Source organism: Stegostoma tigrinum, chromosome 36 (assembly GCF_030684315.1).
Source record: "Stegostoma tigrinum isolate sSteTig4 chromosome 36, sSteTig4.hap1, whole genome shotgun sequence".
Taxonomy (NCBI): domain Eukaryota; kingdom Metazoa; phylum Chordata; class Chondrichthyes; order Orectolobiformes; family Stegostomatidae; genus Stegostoma; species Stegostoma tigrinum.
In genome coordinates, this window is record NC_081389.1 from 2,823,877 (window position 1) to 2,848,192 (window position 24,316).

The window sequence follows — 24,316 nt, forward strand, 5'->3', positions numbered from 1 at the left end:
TCAGTCAGTGGGAGGTCTGGGGAGATGGTGAAGATGCGGCAGGGCTCAGTGTGGCTGTCTCCTCTGGGGTTGCAGGCTGTGGAGGTTGTGGGCGGAGCGATGAGGTCGTCGGCCGTGGGCGGGGTTCCGTCGGCCGTGGGCGGGGTTCCGTCGGCTGTGGGCGGGGTTCCGTCGGCCATGGGCGGGGTTCCCCTCATCCCACCTCCTTGACCTGTCCGTCTTCCCTGGACTGACCTATCCCCTCCCTACCTCCCCACCTACACTCTCTCCACCTATCTTCTTTACTCTCCATCTTCGGTCCGCCTCCCCCTCTCTCCCTATTTATTCCAGTTCCCTCCCCCCATCCCCCTCTCTGATGAAGGGTCTAGGCCCGAAACGTCAGCTTTTGTGCTCCTGAGATGCTGCTTGGCCTGCTGTGTTCATCCAGCTTCACATTTTATTATCTTGGAATCTCCAGCATCTGCAGTTCCCATCATCTCTGAACTAAAATTCTCTGTCTGTTTGAGTCTGACTCCACTCACTCATGCTTCTTTGCTTCTTTTGTCTAATTTTTTTATGCTAAATGTGCATATCCTTTAGCAAGAGCTATTGTATTCATATACAAATCATTCATTAGGTCAATGATTTCAGGTTTTCTTAGTTCCTTATCAGCTATTTATTCTGCTTTTCATTGATCAGATACCTCAGCACCAGGTTTACAGCATTTCTCTTCAAGAAAAACAGGACACAACAGATCCCTCTTAAAAGCACATTTCATCACACCATATACACCTGCCCCTGGAGACCTTGTAGTAATCCCCTTCTCCCATTGTGGGAATCCATTTTTGCCCAGCCTCCCCTGCACCCAGCCAGTTGATGCTAACCCTTTCTGGATATACCGTCAAAGATAGCTCCCATCTCTTCATCTTAACGTGCGATAACAAGGTGTAGAGCTGGATGAACACAGCAGGCCACGCAGCATCAGAGGAGCAGGAAGGCTGACGCTTTGAGCCTAGACCCTTCTTCAGAAAAAAAATTTTCTTTAACCAGTGGTAGGTGTGTCCAGAGCCGGGGTTATAGTCAGTGGATTCAGCATAGATCATTTAAGACAGAGATGAGAAGACATTTCTTCACCCAAAGAGTGGTGCCTCTGGGGAATTCACTCACAGGAAGTAGTTCATTCCAAAACATTGATTGCATTCAAGAGTTGGCTAGATATAGCACTTGGGGCAATCGGTATTGAAGGTTATGCAGAGAAAGCAAGATTAGGGTATTGCGTTGGACGATCAGCCATGATTGCCATGAATGGATGGAGCAGGCTTGAAGAGCTAAATGAAGTGGCCTCTTCCTGCTCTTATCTTCTATATTTCTATGTTTCTATTTCCTCCTAGTTGAATCAAAATTATGAATTCCTTTGTAAGTAGATTTTATGATTTACTACACTTGGTGAATCGGAGGTGTTCTCCTCATTTCCACAGTGCAGTTAGGACCATGCAATTTTGTACTAAAAATTAGTGCATTTTGCACTTTTATAATGTATAAATTGCTGTTAGTTAGGAATGCTGATCTAATGTAGTTGATAATTAATGGCAGGATTGCTAATCTTATACCAATGTTATAAATCTCAATGAGACCAATTCCATATTGGCCCAGATTTTTCTATGGCCAACTAATCATTTTTGAAGCACAGATGGGGATCCTGCAGAATCCCCATCATAGATCTTAATGGAATTGCCCAAAAACTTGTAGATTTACCTGGACAATTCCCATACCATTGGAATCCTCTGAAAGTATCCATTTAAATTGGAGAATTTGAGGGCTTCATTGAAATGAAGTAAATAGATACTCAGGAAACAGACTGTTAACTAACTAGTTTAATCTGTATTGAACTGATATTACAGCCCCCAGCCACAGTTCCCCCGAACCTGATTTACATCCCACTATCTTCCTTCACGTCCAGGACTGAACACGCTGGCAACATTGGAACCAACTTGCCATCTTTATAGCTTTGTTTCTACAAGCAGTTCCTCGTTACAGATTGAAATCTGATTTTCATTTCTCATTGTGTTCTGTTCTACGCGCAATTAAAATGTTAAAATAAGGTTTTGTGAATATATTTTCCTTTAGAAATGATATAAATGTATGTGTACAGCATGGGGAGTTACTTTATGCACACCACTAAAGATTATTAATGAGTGAATTAAAAAGGACTTGTGTATCAACTTTTCAACGTCACAGAATGCCTCAAAGCGCTTTAAGTCAATTAAGATGTAGAGTCATAGTGGGCTACAGCATGGACAAAGCCACTTCGGCCAATCAAGTTTGCGCTGATCAAACACAATTACCTAGTTATTCTAATCCTATTTGCCAGCACTTGGCCCACATTCTTGTATTCCTTGAATTGTAAGTGTATATCTGAATACTTCGGAAATGTTCTAAGGATTTCTGCATCTACCACCTTAAAAGCAGTGAGTTACTGACTTCCTCCACCCTCTAGGTGAAAAAGATTTTCCTCACATTCACTCTAAACCTCATGCCCCTTGCCTTAAAGCTATGCCCCTAGTTATCGATACTTTCACCAAGATGAAACGATTTTTCCTGTCTATGCCGCTCATAATTTTATACATCTCAATCATGGCCTCTCCAAGTCTCCTCTGCTCCAAGTAAAACAACCCTAGTCTATCCAATCTCATAACTAAAATTCTGTAGCCCTGTCAGTATCCTGGTAAATCTCCTCTGTGCACACACCATTAATCATGTCCTCTCATAATGTGGCTACCCGATCTGCACACAATACTCTAGCTGTGGCTTAACCAACATTTTATACAATTCCAGTGTAGTACAAAAACATTGCTTAGCAGATGATTATAACATTGCAAGTGGATCAATAGGTCGAAACCTGTTAAATTATTTAACTGAAAAAGAACTATTTCTGTTGCAATGAAGGCATAACATTCGTTTCACTGAAAAGCACAGAGGTAATCAAGTCCAGAGATACCTAACTGGACTAGAATTTGAATGTTTATATAGTTATCCACTTCAGCATAATTCACACAATTTGAGAGTTTTTTTTGTATTTGGTATTCACTGACAATGTATATTCAACATCAAGAACAAGAGAATTATGCTGACATAAAAATACAAAATGCTGGTGAAACTCATATAAGTTTTGAAAATATCTGTAGAGAGAAACAGGGTTAACATTTTAATTCTTTTTCGGAACTGGAGGGAACTGGAAAATGGAGGATGGCATTAGTAATTTGACTGGGAGGAAGGAAAGGCATTTTTTATTTGCCGCTCAGCAATGCTAACACCGTGAATTCCCTTCTTTGACAGTCTCCCTACGTCAGAGTGTCTCTAAGATCGTGACCCCCAGTAATTGAGTCCCCCACTCTGGGGGTGGGGAGGGGGGGGGAGGAAAAAAGCTTCTTGCTATCCACCTTGTCTATACTTCTCATGATTTCGTAGACCTCTCAGTCAGGTCCCCCTCAATCTCCGTCTTTCTAGTGTAAATAATCCTAATCTACTCAACCTCTCTTCATAGCTAGCACCCTCCATACCAGGCAACATCCTGGTGAACCTCCTCTGCACCCTCTCCAAAGTATCTACCCCTTTTGGTAATCATCTCAGTCTCGTGCCATCACTTTAGGAGGTCCTCAGAATACTTTCCTTCACTCAAACATTTTTAGCAGCTTCATCAATGATCTACCTTCCATTATAAAGAGATGGGAATGGTCGCTGATGATTGCAGTGGTCAGTATTATGCATGACTCTTAAGATATTGCAATAGTTTGAGATGTGCAGTAAGACCTATACAACACTCAGGGTTGGACTAGTGGCAACTACCCGGTGTGACAACCTCCCAATGATTTTCAATAGCATTGCCACTGCTGTATCCCTGTCATCAACATTTTGGGGTTTGCTAGGGACCTGAGCCTGCACTAGACCAGCTATATAAATTCTGTAGCTACATGAACGGATCAGAGGCTATGAATTCTGTAACAAATAACTCACCTCTGGCTTCCCTAAGGCCTATCCACTATGTACTTACACTAATCACAAATATGGAATGTGATAGAATACTGCCCATTTGCCTGAATGAGTACAATACCATTCCAGAAGCTCCATTGAAAAGAAGCCCATGTCTTCAACCTCCTAAATATTAGTTGCCTCCATTTGCAATATACTGTGTACCATATGCAGATGTACTGCAGTAACTTTCTACTGCTCCCTCGAGATCATCTTCCAAACCCACAACCTGGATCACCTTTGAGGACAAGGACCTCTTGCCCCCTTCTTCCTTTGGAGATATGTTTTGGCTTCATGTAAACTTAAGGAAACTCATGATTATGAGGGATTAAGAACTTCATGACCAGTGTATCATTAAATAAACAGTATCTTACATCACTCCTTCTCATTCTACATTAGCTGGACTACTGTTAACCAGGGCTATGTTAAAATTAAGCTGAATGACTTGCTTCTGTTCTTAAATTCACTGTAACTTTGGGACTTACATTTGGCTCATATTGTCCCCGTACTCACGCGCATGAGTACAGAGAAACGTTTACAAATAGCCACTTACAGCGCCATGTGAGGTACAAATGTGCCTAGACACAGAATCTTAGTACAAGGCAGAAAAATAAAGAAAGCAAATTACGTTAAACGTTACAGTCCTTGTTACTAAAGTGTAGAAAAAAAAGAAACAGTTAAAAGTTCAATATCTCAGTGCCTGGCTATGCTGGGCTCTTATTCCTCATTCGGCCTTGACCTAGTCCCCACTGCTAGTCCTGCCGCAGGTCCCTGGGGCTGCCTACTCCCGCCCTCACTGCCAGCCACCTGGGGCTGCCTGCTTCTGCTTTCGCCACAGGCTCCCGGTGCTGTCTGCTCCCGCTTTTGCCCTCTCCGCAAAAGACTTACTGCCTGTGCAATGCTCAAGGGCTGCTTTCCCACATGCTGCTACAGGGCTCTGTCCGCACTGGTCTTGGGCCCACTGCTCATGGTGTTCCGGGGCTTGCTGCTCTAGAGATTTACTGCTAGTGCCTGCTATTGCAGTATTTGCCTCCGATCCTAAGGGGACAGAAGGAAAAAGGAGAAAAAATGGAGGGAAAAGAGCAGGCGGAGCTGAGGAGCTCTGTCAGGAGTGTCCCACTCTGCCACCATTCTCTGCAACTTCTTAAACATATATGCTGTAGTATTTGAGTCCGTTAGTAACTTGTTTCAAACTTGTATATCAGCAGATTTTGCAACAAATTTGTAAACTAATCTCTGATCTTGGGGGAAAAAAAACAAAATGGCTCTGAAATTGTTTTAGATTAGTGCATAATTAACTCCCTAAATTCCAAAAGGCATTTGCGGCGGCATAGTGGCTCAGTGGTTAGCACTGCAGTCTAACAGCGCAAGGGGACCCGGGTTTGATTACAGCCTCGGGTGACTGTCTGTGCGGAGTTTGCACATTCTGCCCGTGTCTGCGTGGGTTTCCTCCAGGTGCTCTGGCTTCCTCCCACAGTCCAAAGATGTGCAGGCTGGGTGGATTGGCCATGCTAAATTGCCCACAGTGTTCAGGGGTTCGTGGGTTATAGGGGGATGGGTCTGGGTGGGATGCTTCAAGGGGCGGTGTGGACTTGCTGCGCCAAAGGGCCTGTTTCCACACTGTAGGGAATCTAATCTAATTTGATGCTTTGCAAACCGAAAGACCTGTCAGAAAAGTTGAGCTCATGGAATAATAGGACAGTAGCAATGTGGATTTAAAAAGAAAAGGCGGAGGAATAGTAATAGGTAAAAATGGTCAATGAGTCATTTTTCATTTGAAGATCTTTTGTAGTGGAGTTCCCAAGGATCAGGGTTAGGACCCTTTATCTAGATCTGGGTGTGCAAGGACAGCTTCAAAGTTCACAGATGATTTAACAAAAAAACACTTGGGAGCATTTTAAGCTGTGAGGAGGACAGTGTACAACTTAAAACGTCATAGCTAAGTTTGTAGAGTGGGTGAATAGATGACAGGTGAAGTTCAATGTAAAGCAGTGCAAGATGATACTTTTTGATACAAAGCACGTGGAAAGACAGTATCAAACAAAGGATATTATTCTAAACGGTGTGCAACAGCGGAGAGACGAATATATATTTGCATAAATTTGGTAACTGATACAGAGCGCAATTAACAAATCATACAGTATTTTGGGCTTTGTTAATCGTGGCATAGGTTACAAGAACAGGAGGTAATGCTGAAGCTATCGAAGATATTAATTAGATCTCAACTGGAGTGTTATGTCCAATTGTGTCAGTATTGGAGTATGTGCAGAAGACACTTGCAAGAATGGTTTCAGAGATGAGAAACTTCAGTTATGAGGACAGGTTAAAGAAATTAGTGCTGTTTCGCCTGGAGCAAAGAAATCTAAGAGGATAGACCTGATAAGGATCTGGACAAAGTAGATTGCTAAAAAATGTTTCCACTCAAGAGAATCAAGGAACAGAGTGTGCGTATGTACTGTTTTGCAAAAGAAAGCAAATTTAAAATGAAGAAATCTCTAGGGTCTGGAGTTCACTGTCTGCAGATGCTGTGAAGACAGGTTCAGTTAAGGTATTCAAGAGGACATTTACGATTGCTTCTATTTAAGTAATGTGCAGGGTTATGGGGAAGAGGCAGGAGATTGGCAAGAGCCAAAACACTCAGATAGCCAATGCAGACATGATGGGTCAAGTGGCCTACACTATAACTATTCTACAAACTCTCAACATTGCTTCTCAGGAAGAGCACTGACAGCTGGAGACCGAAAATCATTGCGTTCTACAGCTGAGGATTTGAGGATATCAAATCTTTAACATAAATTGAAAAAGATAATAACTCTTAACAATTAATTTGTCAGATGTGGGTCACTGGTTAAGGTCAGCCTTTGTTGCCTATCTCTAATTGCCCTAGAACTGAGTGGCTTGCTAGGCATTGTAGGGAATAGTTCAGAGTCAGCCAAACCTTTGTGGATCTGGAGTCACATGTAACACAGATAAGGATCACGGATTCCCTTCTGTAAAGGATGGTGAACCAAATTGAATTTTATAACAAAAGCTAATAACAAAATGGTTGCAATTAGTACAACCAGTTCATTGTTATTTAATTTCCTTCCACCAGTTTCTGTGAAGGGATTTGAAAAGTGTTCTGTGGACCTAAGCCTGGGCCTCTGGATTGACATTAAGCCTACACTATCATGCTCCCAACCATGTATTATCTACAAAATGGTCTACAGAATTAGTTGTGTCATTAAGATTTAACACTAAAGGTTGTTACGCAGACGGAGAGTTTGCTGTGAATTTCATTGAATTTGGCTTCGTGTCCTGCCGACTGAATTTCCCAGAGTGTTGCAGTAGTTCTCACGCATGGACGGAGAATGGGATAAAAGTGAGTCTGGTTTCAAAATAGAAATGTGACATTACTGTATAAGGGAAGGTTTAATATTTGGTGCAAATTGAACAAGGAAATGCAAATACACTCATTAAGTGATCATGTGCTTGTACCCCAGTGTGCGGTGTCACTTGAGGTCACTTATGTTGGAAGGCTGTTTTCAAATCCATTAAATGGACCTCTTTCAAAATTGGTTTGACTTGCATCAGGAGCATGTGCAATATGTATGCTGTGCTGTTTACAATGTGTATCGTTGACAAAATGAGTTCATTATTCCCTCAGATCCTGTACACTATGCATGTAGTGTTATCTTTTGATTTATGAGAATCTGTATATGGTTACGGAAGTAATGGTTGCAATGAGGATTTAGTAAGAATGCTTGGAGGCTGGGTGCATTGTTACAACAATTGCTCCAATGTATTTATTAAAATTAACAAATCTAGAGATTAAAATGATATAGCAGGTTAATTTTTTAAATTTGTTTTATTATGAATAAAATTTATTTTACTAACTTTGAACTTTTTTTATTGATTAGATGTTGATGAGTGCGCTACTGTTCCTGGTATATGCCAAGGAGGTGACTGCTCCAACACAATTGGAAGTTATTTTTGCAAGTGTCAACATGGTTACCTACCTACTGGAGATGGTTCAAGATGCATTGGTGAGTGATGTGAAACTAAATGAAAAATATAGCTAGATGAAGAGAATTAAATGTCATTTTGCAATTTTGATGCTTAGGTATTTATTAATTGGATTGTCCAGTAATTCAGATAAAAATTGATGAATCCTATTAATTAGTCTAACCAGTTTTGGAAGGGAAACCAAAAGCTTGAAATATAGTACATGATTGAAATTGAAAAGAATTTAAGAGAAGTCAGACTGTCAAGACTATGCCATCGGATAGGTTAATGTAATTGGCAGAGAAAGAACTTCCAAATGACTTCATTATTGTTTCATGCTGTAATTTCAGGACAAAGATAAATTTATAAAGTAGCCATTAAACAGCGCGAGTTTGCATTTTAAATAACCATATTGATAACATAGAAAAGAAGAGGTTAGGTCAGATTTCAACTTGTTTTAACTCAGAAAATTACCAAGTGTCCAACTTTTATGACGCATTTGTATGGTTGAGTTTAGCAAACATATTCATCTTGGACTTCGGAGATGCTGACCCAATTGCATTAAAATGACTTTGGCCTCCACCCCGCTAGGGTAGGATGAAGGATCCAAAGAGGGACCATTGTAGCAACTGTTCTTTGCAGGGTCAAGTCTTCTCTGTACCACCTTCTGCTTTAGAGCAGTGGCCTTTCTGTCTTTCTGGACATGGTGTGCAATCTTCTTTTCACCAGTGGCCTCGTGTTCCACACAGAAGCCTGGTCTTAGTGAAACGCTGTTATTGTTATGAGCACAAGCTAGATCTTTGGGATAATTGCATAATTTTTGATCCCATCCATGGGCTCAGGCCCAATGACATGCACTAGCACAATTGCAGATTTGACAACACACATGATCTCACTTGCAGAACAATTCTTGGGTTCTGAGTTTTTGTGTCATGCTTTCCTTACACACTTGTGTTTTCCATCTCATTTTTAGATGTGGTTGCTCTGGCTGCCAGAGTTAATAGCCCTTGCAGGGTTTTGCATGGAGGATTGAGAGAGGTGGGACAGTGCCATTGGAAGCCTGGGAGGCATGGTGACTTTTTCTTATATGCCCTACTTTTTTCCACGCATGGCTCCACATGCCGTCAGATATTCAGCAGTTGTGGTGTGGGCTACTCCCGTGTGCATTCCTCCCAAGCCACTTTGAAAAATACTTGTCACTGGAAGGACTACATGTGTCAGAGATTTCCCGCAGCACTATCTTGACCTCACTTCCCTCAACTGTTGAAGATGGGGCAGGAAGAGAGGATTGACAAAAGGATTATTGAAAGACCCGTAGTGTTCAGCTGAAGTGCATCTTGCAGGTATTACATCCTGATGCTATCGTGAGTTTTGTGATGACGGGAATGAACATTAAAGGTGATAGAAGGGATTTCAGTTAAGACAGCTGATTTATCGTGGATATTGCAATTTTGACAATGAGTGAGTATGGGTGAAACTGCATCCATCTAGGCAATTGGAAATGACTTGAAAAAATGTATTCATTGTATTTGGGCATTGCTGACTAGGCCAGTATTTATTGCCCATCTGTAATTGCACTGAGGTAATTGGTTATAAGCTGTCTTCTTGAACTGCTGCAGTCCTTGAGGTAAAGGAACACAGTGCCCATAGGAAGTGGGTTTCATGAATTTGATCCATAACAATCATATTGTTATAATAGTGATACAGTTCCAAGTCAGAATAGAGCATCGTTTGGAAGAGAACCTGCAGCTGGTGGCATTCATTGTTCTCCTAGGTGGTAGAGGTTATGGATTTGGAAGCTGCTTTCAAAGTGTCTTAGCGAGTCACTGCTGTGCAAACTGACACCACTGCATTGGTGGTGGAGGAAGTGAATGTTGAGGTGGTGGATGGAGTGCTGTCAGGCAGGCTGATTTGACCTGAATTCTGCCATGATTCTTGAATTTCCTTGGAGTTGTACCCATCCAGACAGATAGACCCTCTAGCTTATGTCTTGTTGATTGTAAACAGGCACTGGAGAGACAGAAGATGAATTACCCACCATAGAATTCCTCGACTCTGATGTACTGTTGTAGCCCGGTATTTTTCTGCTTCCCTGATGCACTTTGTATGACACGACCTGCCTATATTGTGCACAAAAGAACACTATTCACTGTATCTCAGTACATGTGACTAATCAAACCAATATCCAGACTTAAACAAAGCATAGGAACAGCCCCCTCAGCGCACTGTATGTGTGCCAACTGTGATGCCATTCTATACTAATTCCATCCGTCTGCACATGATTCGTATTTAGTACTATCCTGGCCTGTTCATGTCTGCCTAAATGCTTCTTAAACACTACTGTTCTATCTGCTTCTGTCACCTCCTATGGCAGCAAATTCCAGGCACCTACCATGTTCTGCATGAAAAACTTACTTCACACATCTCCTTTAAACATTCCCCCTCTTACTCCACATTCCCCTCCAACCCCACCACACCCGGCACCTTTCCCTGCAACCGCAGGAAGTGCTACACTTGCCCCCACACCACCTCCCTCACCCCCATCCCAGGCCCCAAGATGACTTTCCGTATAAAGCAGAGGTTCACCTGCACATCTGCCGATGTGGTGTACTGTATCCATTGTACCCGGTGTGGCATCCTCTACATTGGGGAAACCAAGCGGAGGCTTGGGGACCGCTTTGCAGAACACCTCCACTCGTTTCGCAATAAACAACTGCACCTCCCAGTTGCGAATCATTAACTCCCCCTCCCATTCTTTAGATGACGCGTCCATAATGGGCCTCCTGCAGTGCCACAATGATGCCACCCGAAGGTTATAGGAACAGCAACTCATATTCCGATTAGGAACCCTGCAGCCCAATGGTATCAGCTTCACCAGCTTCAAAATCTCCCTTTCCCCCATCGCATCCCAAAACCAGCCCAGTTGATCCCCTCCCGCCGCTGCATCACACAACCAGCCCAGCTCATCCCGTCCCCCCACTGCATCCCAAAACCAGCCCAGCCTGTCTCTGCCTCCCTAACCTGTTCTTCCTCTCACCCATCCCTTCCTCCCACCTCAAGCGGCACCTCCATTTCCTACCTACTAGCCCCATCCCACCTCCTTGACCTGTCCGTCTTCCCTGGACTGACGTATCCCCTCCCTATCTCCCCACCCATACTCTCCTCTCCACCTATCTTCTTTTCTCTCCATCTTCGGTCCACCTCCCACTCTCGCCCTATTTATTCCAGAACCCTCTCCCCATCCCCCTTTCTGATGAAACGTCAGCTTTTGTGCACCTGAGATGCTGCTTGGCCTGCTGTGTTCATCCAGCTTCACACTTTATTAGCTTCCATTAGGACTGTCTGCTGTTTCAAGTCTGGCATTGTTCTGCCATTCTCACATTCTGATCACTTAATCTGAACAATCAACATCTTTTCTCCACCAGCAGTCTACACCCACAACTAAAGCAGAAATGCTGCCTCCTCTATATTTCACGTCAGCTCTGATGAAGGCTCATCTCGACTCAAAATGTTAGCTTGCTCTCTCTTCGTGGATACTGTTTGACCTGCTGTTATCTCCAGCGTTTGTTGTTTTCAAACAGAAGTACTTGCTTGCAAAACAGAATAAGCAGCAAGTGATAGATCTAAATGATCCTCTGAAGAAGGATCACTGGACCTGAAATATTAATTGCTTTCTGTACATAGATGCTGCCAGACCTGCTGGGTTTTTCTAGCAATTTCATTTTTTTGTTTCTTGCTGAACAATTACCTCCTCAGTGACACCCAGCTTGGGTTCCGCCAGGGCCATTCAGCTTCTGACCTCATTACAACCTTGGACAAAGGAACTGAATTCCAGAGGCCAGGTGAGAGTGATATTCAGCCTAGTGTTGCACCAAGGAGCCCTAGCGAAACTGGAATCAGTGGGTATCAAGGGGAAAATTCTCTGCTGGTTGGAGTCATACCTGGCACATAGGAAGCTGGTTATCATTGCTGGAAGTTAGTCATCCCCGCTTCAGATCATCTCTGCACAACTTCTTAAGGGTGGTGTCCCAGCCCCGACTATCTTCAGTTGATTCATCAATAACTTTCCCTCTATCATAAGGTCAAAAGTGGGGATGTTCACTGATGATTGCCTAATGTTTAGCACCGCAACTCCTTAGATACTGAAGTAGTCCGTTTTAAGTGCAACATGATCTGAACAATATCCACAGTAGGTCTGATGAGTGGCTAGTAACATTTGTGACACACAAGTGGCTGGCAATGACTATCCCCAGTAACAGATGTCCTCTTGATATTCAGTGGTATTACCATCACTGAGTCCCCAGCTATCATTATCTTTGGGGTTATCATTGACCAGAAACTCAACTGAATTCACCACACAATGGCTACAAAAGCAGGTCAGAGGCATGGAACTTTGCAATGTATACACACCTCCTGTTTTCCCAAACTTTTTACTAGGCACAAGTCAGGAGTGTGATAGAACACTCCTCACTTGGCTTGGATTTCTTCAAAACATTTGAGTAGTCTGACGCTGTCTAGGGCAAAGCAACCCACTTGATTGGCATCACATCTGCAAGCATCCACTCCCTCCACCACCAAATGCTCCATAGCAGCAGTGTGCACTATCTGCAAGATGCATTGCAGAAACGCATCAGAGATCCTTAAACAATACCTTCCAAACCCGTGGCCACTTCATCTAGAAGGACAAGGGCAGCAGATACATGGGAGCACCACCACAGTCAAGTTCCCTCCAAGTCATTCACCATCCTGACTTGGAAATATATCACCATTTCTTCACTGTCACTGGGTCAAAATTCTGGAGTTCCTTCCCTAGGGGCTTTGTGAGTCAGCTACAGCATGTGGCCTGCAATAATTCAAGAATGCAGCTCACCACCATCTTCTCAAAGTCAATTAGGGATGGGCAATAAAATGATAACAAGTCCACAATGAATGAATTAAAAAAAACTTCACATTTTTCCCACATTACACGACACTTGCCAACTTTTTCCCACTTGCATAAACTATCAATATATTTCTGTAAATTGTATCTTTCTAGCACTTGTCTTTTCTGTGTCATTTGCAAATTTAGCTACATTACATTCTGTTTCTCCTAGTCATTAATACATACTGTAAACAGTTGTGATCTCAGGACTGATCTCTGTGAAACACCACTGGTAACAGGTTGCCAACCTGAAAAATGATCCCGTATCCTCATTCACAGTTTCCTGCCCGTTAGCCAGTTTTCTATTTGGTTCAAATTATTTTTTGCCATATCTTGTTTTTGTGTTAGTAAGCTGTACGACATAAGACCATAAGCTGAAGTATTCCACTGTAATCATGGCCACAGTGACTAGTGCAAATCATTAGATGTCACGATTCCAAAGCGTGTACTTAAAGGATAAATTATTGAAGAGTGTATTTACCTTGAGAGCTGTCTCAAAGTTGACCAGCTTTCTTTTGCCACATCCTTTTTCATTTTTTAATAAATTGCTTTGATTGTGGGCAGGGGATATAGGAGAAATGATATTTATTTCCCATCCTCTCTTGCTTCAAGAAGATGTTATTGGATCTTCTGTCTTTGTATCGCTGATGTGAATATGATTGAGGGGCTGCCTGAATGTTGGCACTTCAGAAGAAACTCCAGAAGATTTCTGGATTAATAACAGGGGACCCAGCACAATTCCCTGTGGCATACTGCTGGTCACAGGCCTCCAGTTGAAAATAACCCACTGCCACCATGCGCTGTCTTCTACAGTCAAGCCAATTTTGTGTCCAGTATCCTTCGATCCTGTGAGATTTAACGTTACTCAACCATCTACCATGTGGTACCTCATCAAAGGCCTTGCTAAAGTCTGTGTTGATAATGTCAACCCTACTGGCCTCATCTAATTTGTTATACACCCCTTCAAAAAACTCAGTCAAGTTTGTGAGACAGTTTCCTAATCATGTCGCATGCCCAAAGCTATGCTGACTATGCCAAATGAATCTTTGCCTCTTCACATGCCTGTAGATTCTGTCTCTCAGAATCACCTCGAACAACTTGCCCACTGCAGACATGAGGCTCACTGGTCTGTAATTCCCAGGCATTTCTTTGCAGCCTTTCTTAAATAATGGCACAACATTAGCCACCCTCCAATCTTTGGGCACATCACCTTTTGCTGTCGATGATACAAATGTCTCTGCTAGAGGCCCTGTAAAGTTCTGAGACATATTTTATCAGGCCTCAGAGATTTATCTACCTGATCAGTTTTAAGACTTACAGCATCTCCTCTTCTGTAATGTGAACTGTCTTCAAGACATCAACATTTATTTCCCCAAGTTCCCTAGCATTCATACCTTTCTCAATGGTAAATACTGACGAGACATACTCATTTAGGATCTCAACCTTCTCTTGTATCTACACAGAGAGGAATTTATTGATTTTTAAGAGGCCATTGTTTTCTACCTAGTTACTCTTTTGCCTCTAATATCCTAATAAAATCTCTTTTGATTCTCCTTCGCCTTGCCTGTCAAAGCTATCTTGGGTCCCATGTTAGCTCTCCTGATTTTTCTCTTAAGTGTACTTCTACACCCTCGATACTTCTGAAGGAATTCCCTTTAAAGCAGGGCAGGTGACTGAAGTAGAAGCGGGGGAACTCTTTGGTCTAGCGATCATAATTCCATTAGTTTCAAACTGGTCATGGAAAAGGATAAGGATAAAAGTTAATGTTTTAATTGGAGTAAGCCAAAGTTTGATGTTATAAGGCAAGAACGTTCAAAAGTTGATTGGAGTAGACTGTTCTCAGGTAAAAGGATGTCTGACAAGTGGAAGACCTTCAACAGTGTGATGACAAGAGATCAGAGACATAAAATGCATTAGTCGCATTCCTGCTCAACATCACGTTATAGAAAATCGTGCTATAAAAATAATGGGGCCTATTCGAAAATCAGGGTTGGGGCTCACCACCAAAATAGGTTACTCAAAATTGCTCAAAAGCCACTCAAAAGCCTAATACAAAGGATAGCACAGGTTGAATAAATGTTTAATTCATATCTAGTAATGAAATATAAGTAAATTTAACACCTTACCTTGAAAAAAATGTCAAGATGGTTTGAGGGAGGAGGTTTTGAGGTTGCTGTGTTATTAATGCAGAGGCTGAGGCTTGACATCATCATAATCATCACCACCTTCAGATGCAATTGTGATTGAAGGGTTAGGGCGAAAAATGATTACTCCAGAAGTGGATGGCTGTGTTCATTGTCTCTGACTGTTTCTTGGAAGTTGGCTCAAAAAAGACGTCCAGTTTTTGCTGCTTTGTCCTTTTTCTTCTTTCATCACAAAGCTATTCTTTGATGATGAAGGAATGGTTAGTAATTTTGTAGACGACACCAAAACTGGTGGCATAGAAGACATGTCCCCATGTCCCTGTCCCAATGCCCCAACTGTCTGTACATGTCATATGCCTCTTTTGTCTTGACCAGGGCCTCAATAACTCTCGTCATCAAGGGTTCTTACTCCTTCCAGCTTTACCCTTCACTCTAGCAGGAATGTGCTATCCCTGAACCTGATTAACTCAATTTTGAAAGTCTCCCATTTTCCAGATGTCCCTTTGTCTGTAAACAGCCTCTCGCTATCAACTTCTGAAAGTTCCTGTCTAAAATGATCCAAATTGGCCTTGCCCCTATTTACAGCTTCAACTTGTGGGCCAGACATATCCTTTTTCATAGTTATTTTGAAACTAATGGATCTATGGTCAGTGATCTCAAAGTGTTCCCCCATTAACACTTCTTTCACTTGCTCTGCCTTATTTCCCAAGAAGAGGTCAAATTTTGCCCCTTCTCTAGTTGGGCCATCTACATACTGCATGAAAAATTCTTCCTGAACACACTTAACAAATATCTCTCCATTCAAGCCCTTAACATTATGGCAGTCCGATGTTAAAACGGTTAAAATCCCCTACTATTGCAACCTGATTATATTTGCAGCTACCTGCAGTCTCCTTCCATATTTGCTGCTCAACCTCCTGCTGAATGTTGGGGGTCCTAGAGAACAATACTATCAAAGTGATCTCCTCCTTTTTATTTCCCAGTTCTACCCATATAGAGTCAGTGGACACACCCGCAAGAATGTCCTGTCTCAGTACTGCCATGATATTCTTCTCCTTAATCAAACAACTCCCCCTTCTCTCTTGCCTATCCTTCTATCCTTCCTATAGCATCTGTACCGTAGAACATTGATCTGCAGTCCTGTCCCTCCCTCAGTTTCTGTAATAGCTATAACATCCTAGTCCCATCTACCCACCCATGGCCTGAGTTCATCTGCATTACCTACCAGGCCTCTTGCATTGAAATAAATGCAGTTTAAACAGACTTCCCTTGCTTTTTGCTGCGCTCTTGCTTGTCCTGTCCAGTACTAGAATTACCAACATTGCCTTTACTATTTAACTTGCTCTCATTAACTTCTGTACAACCCTCAAACTTCTTTTTTATGTCCACACCCCCAGCCAAACTAGTTTAAAGCCTCCTGAATGGCTCTCGCAAATGTCCCCCTCCAGGATATTGGTCCCCCTCCAGTTTATGTGTAAACTGTCCCTCTTGTAGAGGCCACCTCTATCTCAGTTCAGATCCCAGTGATCCAAGAATCTGAATCCCTGCTCAAGCTCTCAAGCCATATGTTCACCTGCTAAATCATACTATTCCTACTGTTGCTAACACGTAGCACTGAAACTCATCCAGAAATGACGACACTTAATGCCCATTTTAACCTTCTGCCTAATTCCCTGTAATCCCTCTTCAGGACCTCATCCCTTTTCCTACCTATATCATTGGTACCAATATGTACAGCAACCTCTGACTGCTCACCCTCCCACTTAAGAATTTCATGCAACTGCTCAGAGACACCCTTAACCCTGGCACCAAGGAGGCAGCATACCATCCTAGAGTCTCAATCATGGCTACATAAATGCCTGATTGTGCCCCTGATTAGTGAGTCTCCTACTGCTAACCTTCGCTTAGACTTTACCCGATCCTGGTCTACAGTAGAGCCAGGTGTGGTGCCACTGGCCTGGCTGCTGCTGTTGTATTCTCCTGAGAGACAGTCCCACCACCGGTATCGAAAACTGGTTTGGGAGAGGAATAGCCACCAGAGACCCCTGCTCTACCTGCTGCCTTTCTTGGTGGTCAGCAATCTGCCTGAGTGAAACTATGGTGTGACCACATCACCATAACTAATGTCTATCACATTTCCTGTCCCCGTATGCTCCTCAGTGTGCTGCTCCAATTGAACCACATGGTCTATGACCACACTAGAGACACTAGACTGCGCCTTGATCTCCCACATCTGGTTGAAGGAGTACACCACTGCCTTAATTGCCATCTCTGAACCTTCACATTAAGACAAAAAACAGAATCTTACCTTGCCTTTACCTCGTTGCTGTTTGATCTTCTAGCTGAAACTTGATAGTCACCAAGGCTTACACTTAAATCTCCAACAGCACTTCCACCACACAGCAGCCTTTCTCAAAGATCCCTAGCCACTCTGCTCGAGCTTGCCTCACTTTTATTCACTCCTGGGAGGTTGCTCGTATCTGAGCCGACTCCACCCGGAGTACTGTTGAACTGCTTCTCAATAGCACCCTCCAAAATAGTTTAATGTGCAACTTAATACATATTATTATATTATCCAATCATATTCAAACCAGTTCACATGACTGTTATTCAATCATATACCATGTTCATGTGTCCTAACTGTTAGTACGTACTTGTGATTATCAGAAACTCTTTACTGTTCTTTTCTCCCCCTTTCATACCCTCCCGCTGGCCCTTGATAAATGCCCATGTAAGCTAAATACGGATGTTGAAGACTCCTCCGTAATTATTTGATGGCCAGTCGTCCAGATTTCGGGTGGAATCCAAAACAACCAAACCTTATATATTGTTATTCATAACACTTCTCCTTTCCCTTTTTTTCTGGGTATATTGTGGGACTTTGGGACTTTGGTACTCTTGTACTCCCCAGTGATGACGTAGGATAAATTTTCCACACTAACACTACTGGGCTACAGACTGTTAGGGGTATCTGAAAATCCTCCCATTAATTTCCTTGCCGTGTTGTATGCTTGGCTCATCTACCCAACTTGAATATATCCTTGATAACAAAGTGTGGAGCTAGATGAACACAGCAGGCCAAACAGCATCTCAGGAGCACAAAAGCTGACGTTTCGGGCTGAGACCCTTCATCAGAGAGGGGGATGGGGAGAGGGAGAGAGGGGGAGGCGGACCGAAGATGGAGCGAAAAGAAGATAGGTGGAGAGGAGAGTACAGGTGAGGAGGTAGGGAGGGGATAGGTCAGTCCAGGGAAGACGGACAGGTCAAGGAGGCAGGATGAGGTGGTAGGTAGGAAATGGAGGTGCGGCTTGAGGTGGGACGAACGGATGGGTGAGGGAAGCGGAGACAGGCTGGGCTGGTTTTGGGATGCAGTGGAGGGAGGGGTCGAGCGAACACATCCCTCACACCCCGCCCCCGCCAGAACTGCCCCCAGAGGATCCCCCTCGTTCTCACATACCACCCCACCAACCTCCGGATACAACGCATCATCCTCCGACACTTCCGCCATCCACAATCCGACCCCGCCACCCAAGCCATTTTTCCATCCCCACCCTTGTCTGCCTTCCGGAGAGACCACTCTCTCCATGACTCTCTTGTCCGCTCCACACTCCCCTCCAACCCACCACACCCGGCACCTTCCCCTGCTACCACCGGAAGTGCTACACTTGCCCCCACACCTCCTCCCTCACCCCTATCCCAGGCCGCAAGATGATTTTCCATATCAAGCAGATGTTCACCTGCACATCTGCCAATGTGGTATATTGTATCCATTGTACCCGGTGTGGCTTCCTCTACATTGGGGAAACCAAGCAGAGGCTTGGTGACCGCTTTGCAGAACACCTCTGCTCGGTTCGCAACAAACAACTGCACCTCCCAGTCGCGAACCATTTTAACTCCCCCTCCCATTTTTTAGACGACATGTCCATCATGGGCCACAATGATGCCACCAGAAGGTTGCAAGAACAGCAACTTATATTCCGCTTGGGAACCCTGCAGCCCAATGGTATCAATGTGGACTTCACAAGCTTCAAAATCTCCCCTCCCCCCACTGCATCACAAAACCAGCCCAGCTCGACCCCTCCCCCCACTGCATCACAAAACCAGCCCAGCCTGTCTCCGCTTCCCTAAACTGTTCTTCCTCTCACCCATCCCTTCCTCCCACCTCAAGCCACACCTCCATTTCCTACCTACCACCTCATCCCGCCTCCTTAACCTGCCCGTCTTCCCTGGACTGACCTATCCCCTCCCTACCTATACTCTCCTCTCCACCTATCTTCTTTTCTCTCCATCTTCGGTCCGCCTCCCCCTCTCTCCCTATTTATTCCAGTTCCCTCTCCCCATCCCCCTCTCTGATGAAGGGTCTCAGCCCAAAACGTCAGCTTTTGTGCTCCTGAGATGCTGCTTGGCCTGCTGTGTTCATCCAGCTCCACACTTTGTTATCTTGGATTCTACAGCATCTGCACTTCCTATTATCATTGAATATATCCTTGACTTGTTTGTTCTTTGGCTGCATACACATACTGGTATGCCAACTTCTTGGCGTGACACATGGCCCTTTGTGCTGTCTGGCCCACGGTTTAAATTGGTAAGTACTGTGTCATCCCACTATGGACTGAATCTGTATTTTGTTGTTCAACCAGGTCATTGATAGTCTCCCAGGGTGAGGAAGTTGGTCACTTGCATGCAGAACTATGGGTGCTAACATCCCAATCCCTTAGAACCATTTCTGTCTCTCCCGTCATAAAATACCATTATGTCGGTGAGACTTGTATTACTCTAAAAGCCTCTGAGATTGGTATCATGGTGAGTGCAATTTAATACTAATTAAGGGTTCTAAGGTCTGGTGTGAACGTGCAATGTAACTTTGGGAATCTACACAGTATTCACTGCTGCTCAACCAATTTGAGGAATTAATGTAGCTGATGTGTCTAATTGATTTGCCCAATACACCCATCCACTGTGTTCCACTCCCACTGTTTCAGACTGGTAACTGTTGCAGAAAGCAGTACATAGTGTTCTTCGGTTGTCCCCTTCTTTCCTCTCTTGTGATGTGGCAGCTAATTCTTGCTTCAGCTTTGCAAGTTGATGAGATATTAATCGATATTTGGGCTCAAATAAATGTTCTGGAACCATTCCAAATACTGTTCCAATTAAGTGACATCATTAGTAAGTTTGCAGATGACACCAAAATTGTAGGTGTGGTGGACAGTGAAGTAGGTTACCTCAGAATACAACGGAATCTTGATCAGATGGACCAATGGACCAAGGAGTGGCAGATGGAGTTTAATTTAGATAAATGTGAAATGCTGCATTTTAGAAAGGCAAATTAGAGCAAGAATTATACACTTAATGGTATGTTTTGCTGAACAAAGAGACCTTGCAAGTTCATAGTTCCTTGAAAGTGGAGTTGCAGGTAGGTAGGATAGTGAAGAAAACATTTGGTGCCCTTATTGATTAGTGCATTGAATATAAGAGTTAGGAGGTAATGTTGTGGCTGTATAGAATTTAAATTAGTCTGCTATTGGAATACTGCATGCAATTCTGATCTCTCTACTGTAGGAAGGATGTTGTGAAACGTGAAAGGGTTCAACAAAGATTTACAAGGATGTTGCCATGGTTGGAGGGTTTGAGCTATAGGGAGGGGCTAAATAGACTGGGACTATATTCCCTTGAACGTTGGAGGCTGAGAGCTGACCTTTAGAGGTTTATAAAATCACGAGGCGCATGTGTAGGATAAATTGGCAAGATCTTTTTCCCAGGGTGGAGAAGTCCAGAACTAAAGGGCATAGGTTTAAGGTGAGTGGAGAAAGATTTAAAAGGGTCCTAAGGGGTATCCTTTTCATGCAAAGGGTGGTGCATGTATGAAATGAGCTGTCAAAGGTAGTTGGAGGCTGGTACAATTACAACTTTTAAAAGGCACTTGGATTGGTTTATGAATAGGAAGGGTTTTGAAGATATGAGCCAAATGCTGACAAATAGAACTAGATTTATTTAACGTATCTGGTCAGCATGGATGAGTTGGACTGAATGCTCTGTTTCTGTGCAGTACATCTCTGTGCCTCCATGACTCTTAAGTCCCGTGCCAGCATGCCAAGCACCCTTCCCTTGGTTTGGAAGTTGGGTGCATCATCTAGCCCTTAACTAATAATGTTTATTGCCTCCCACAATCCTTTTCCTTATGTAATAGTAGCTGTTAGGCGATATACTGTTCTGTGAACATTATATTGTAATTCCCTGTCAGTTTCGTCTGTCACTCATGATGCAAAATAGTTTAATTCATAAATTGAAGCAGGGTTTAATGCAGAGTTAGCACTTATATAAAGGACCCCTATATCTTTTTCCACCTTCTCTTCCCCTTATACCCAGGGCCAATCTGAGTCTTGCAGCCAACAATTATTTGTATTTGTAATTGCAGTATGCAGACTATTTCATTGAACTTGAATGTTTACGGCACAGTCACTGTAGGGCAGACTGTAAAATTGTAGGTCACTTTTGGGCATGCCATACAAACAAGCAAAAAGGATGTTGACTTCCCTATCCTTACTATCCCATCTGGAGGGGATGTACTCTCAGCATTGTCAGCTTTTGGTCACCACCATTTCAGAGATTAGAAGATTTTATGTCATTTCAGCAATGTCTATGAATTACAACACTGGATCATTCTTGACAAATTTGACCATCCAATCCAGATTCCCATACAACTGAGGGCAAGATTGTCAATCTGCAGAAGCATTGACTTCTGTTATAGTTTCTCTCAGACTCAAAATGGATGGTTAAATTTCATGTATACCAGAAGTACCCTATCCTTGTTCCATACTGACCGCTTATACCTTCCTGAGTTTAGTGCCTAGAATATACCAGTCTGATACAGTAAAATGGCATGATTTGGTTCCTAGCCTTTCCCTCTTTTCACTTGGAGCCAACACCTACTAATTGGAATAATCCCTGATTCCCAGATTATTTCATTTTCTTGTCCTCATTCTGCATTACATACATACACACACACATACACACAACACACAACACACACACTCACTCACACACACTCACTCACACACACTCACTCACACACACTCACTCACACACACTCACTCACACACACACACACACACACACACACACACACACACACACACACACACACACACACACACACACACACACACACGTGGGGTGAATTTGCATTTGCAGTTACAATCTATTTTATTCAAAAAGCACACAAGTTACACACAGTCAGTCAATACCGTGTTTCATAAATTCTGACTTTAGAAATAAAACCAGTCTGACTCCAAACTAAAATAGAAACAGATTCTAAAAAAAGTCTCACACCTAGAATGTGTTGTCTGACCTAAAATGTCATCTGTTTTTCTCACTGAATAAACCTTTAGTTCTCTCAGGATGGTGACTTGAAAGGAATTCAGGGATTTACATATACATGTTAATCAATTAAAACCTTTAAGCGATTGAAGATTTAAGAGCATCTTAGGTTTGTTTAGTACATTCTCATCAATGGTGTGAACATTAGATCTTTTACTTATAAACTCTGTGTCTGATACTACCCTTCTCATTAACACCTGATCTAGGACTGAGACTCCAAAAGCTTCTGTTTTCAAATAAACACGTTGGAGTATAACCTGATGCCGTGTGATTTCTGACTTTGTCCATCCCAGTCCAACACCAGCACCTCTACTTCATTCCCCGTTTTCACAGTTAAATGTACTATCCAGGATGTAAGCATGTGTCATCACTTACCTGCCCTGTTGAAATAACTCTACAGAGGCTGGTATCCCATCACTCTTTATTTATACATGGAGGGTCCTTGACACTGATCCAGCTATCAGGGAGCACAATGTCTGCCCCAGTCAGGAAACTCATATTCTATGAAGTCCACCTGGCTGACCTCGTTATGGTCACTACAGTCAGTGCTACCCACCTCCCTATCGCCTGGCTCATAGTTAAAACAATAAACCTGTGAAAAAGATTGACTCACTTCATTGGGGTTACCTTTGTCCTTTTCAGCTTCTGTGCATGCTTTCAACACATTATATTGTTTCTGTTTACTCTCTGTTTTCATATCTATTACTGTATATGTATCTTTTGTCATAATTACTTCGTAGGATCCGTACCATCTAGGGACGAATCATGTCAGTTCTGGATTGACCTTTGATACCTACTTGAGCAATTTGTGTTTTTTTTCTTACATTCATCAAACTCGAAGAATGCAGTTGTTTGCCGGCCCCTAACCTGTGCTCTCACTGACGTAGTAATAACAAGGTGTACAGCTGGATGAACGCAGCAGACCAAGCAGCAGCAGAGGATCAGAAAGGCTGACATTTCGGGCTTAGACCCTTCTTGAGAAAAGTGTCTAGGCCTGTAACATCAACCTTCCTGCTCCTCTGATGCTGCTTGGCCGGCTGTGTTCATATAGCTTTACACCTTGCTATCTCAGATTCTCTAGAATCTGCAGCTCCTGCTATCTGTCACTGATGTAGTTGTTTACAGACCTCCCTTCTGTAGTTATGCACATTACTACTTAGTGATCTGGCATCCCCTTGCCTGGCCCTGATTCTTCCAGTCGTTAATTTAAATGGGTTAAGTCCTGTGTTTGTGATTTGATTTATTATTATGACATGTACTGAGGTATAGTAAAAAGTATGGTTTTGTGTGCTATCCAGACAAATCATCCCTTACAAAAGGGTAATTGAACAGAATGCAGAATACGACTACAGAGTAGGTGCAGGAAAGATCGACTGTAAAATATGGGAGGTCTGTTCAAAAGTCTGATAATAATAGGGAAGAAGCTGTTATTGAATCTGTTGGTACATGATTTCAAACTTTTGTATCTTCTGCCCAAAGAAAGAAGAAGGAAGAGAGTATAACCAGGGTGGGAGGGGTCTTTGATTAGGTTGGCTGCTTTCTCAAGGCAGTCAAAAGTACAGAAGGATTCAGTGGAAAAAAGGACTAGCCTGCATTCACAAGTCTGTAATGCCTTGCAGTCTTGGGCAGTGTAGTTGCCACACCAAGCTGTGATGCATCTGGATCGGATGCTTTCTATGGTGCATGTATGAAAATTAGTAAGAGTTATTATGGACATGCCAAATTTCAATAGTCCTCTGATGAAGCAGAGGCGTTAGTGCGCCTTCTTTACTGTAGCATCAATGTGACGGACTAGGACAGGTTGGTAATGATATTCACTCCTAGGAACTTGAAGCTCTTGATCATCTGTACTTCAGCACCATTGATACAGACAGGGGCATGT

At 43.0% G+C, this 24,316-nt stretch overlaps 1 protein-coding gene across 1 annotated transcript in view; it reads left to right on the forward strand.

Annotated features, from left to right (window-relative positions):
- The window catches only part of LOC125446730 (fibrillin-1-like), a 570,259-nt gene that overhangs the window by 173,644 nt on the left and 372,299 nt on the right, over positions 1–24,316 (forward strand). The window contains exon 8 of the mRNA XM_048520489.2: positions 7,908–8,033. Coding sequence (XP_048376446.1) covers positions 7,908–8,033 — 126 coding nt within the window. The remainder of the gene's footprint in view (positions 1–7,907; positions 8,034–24,316) is intronic.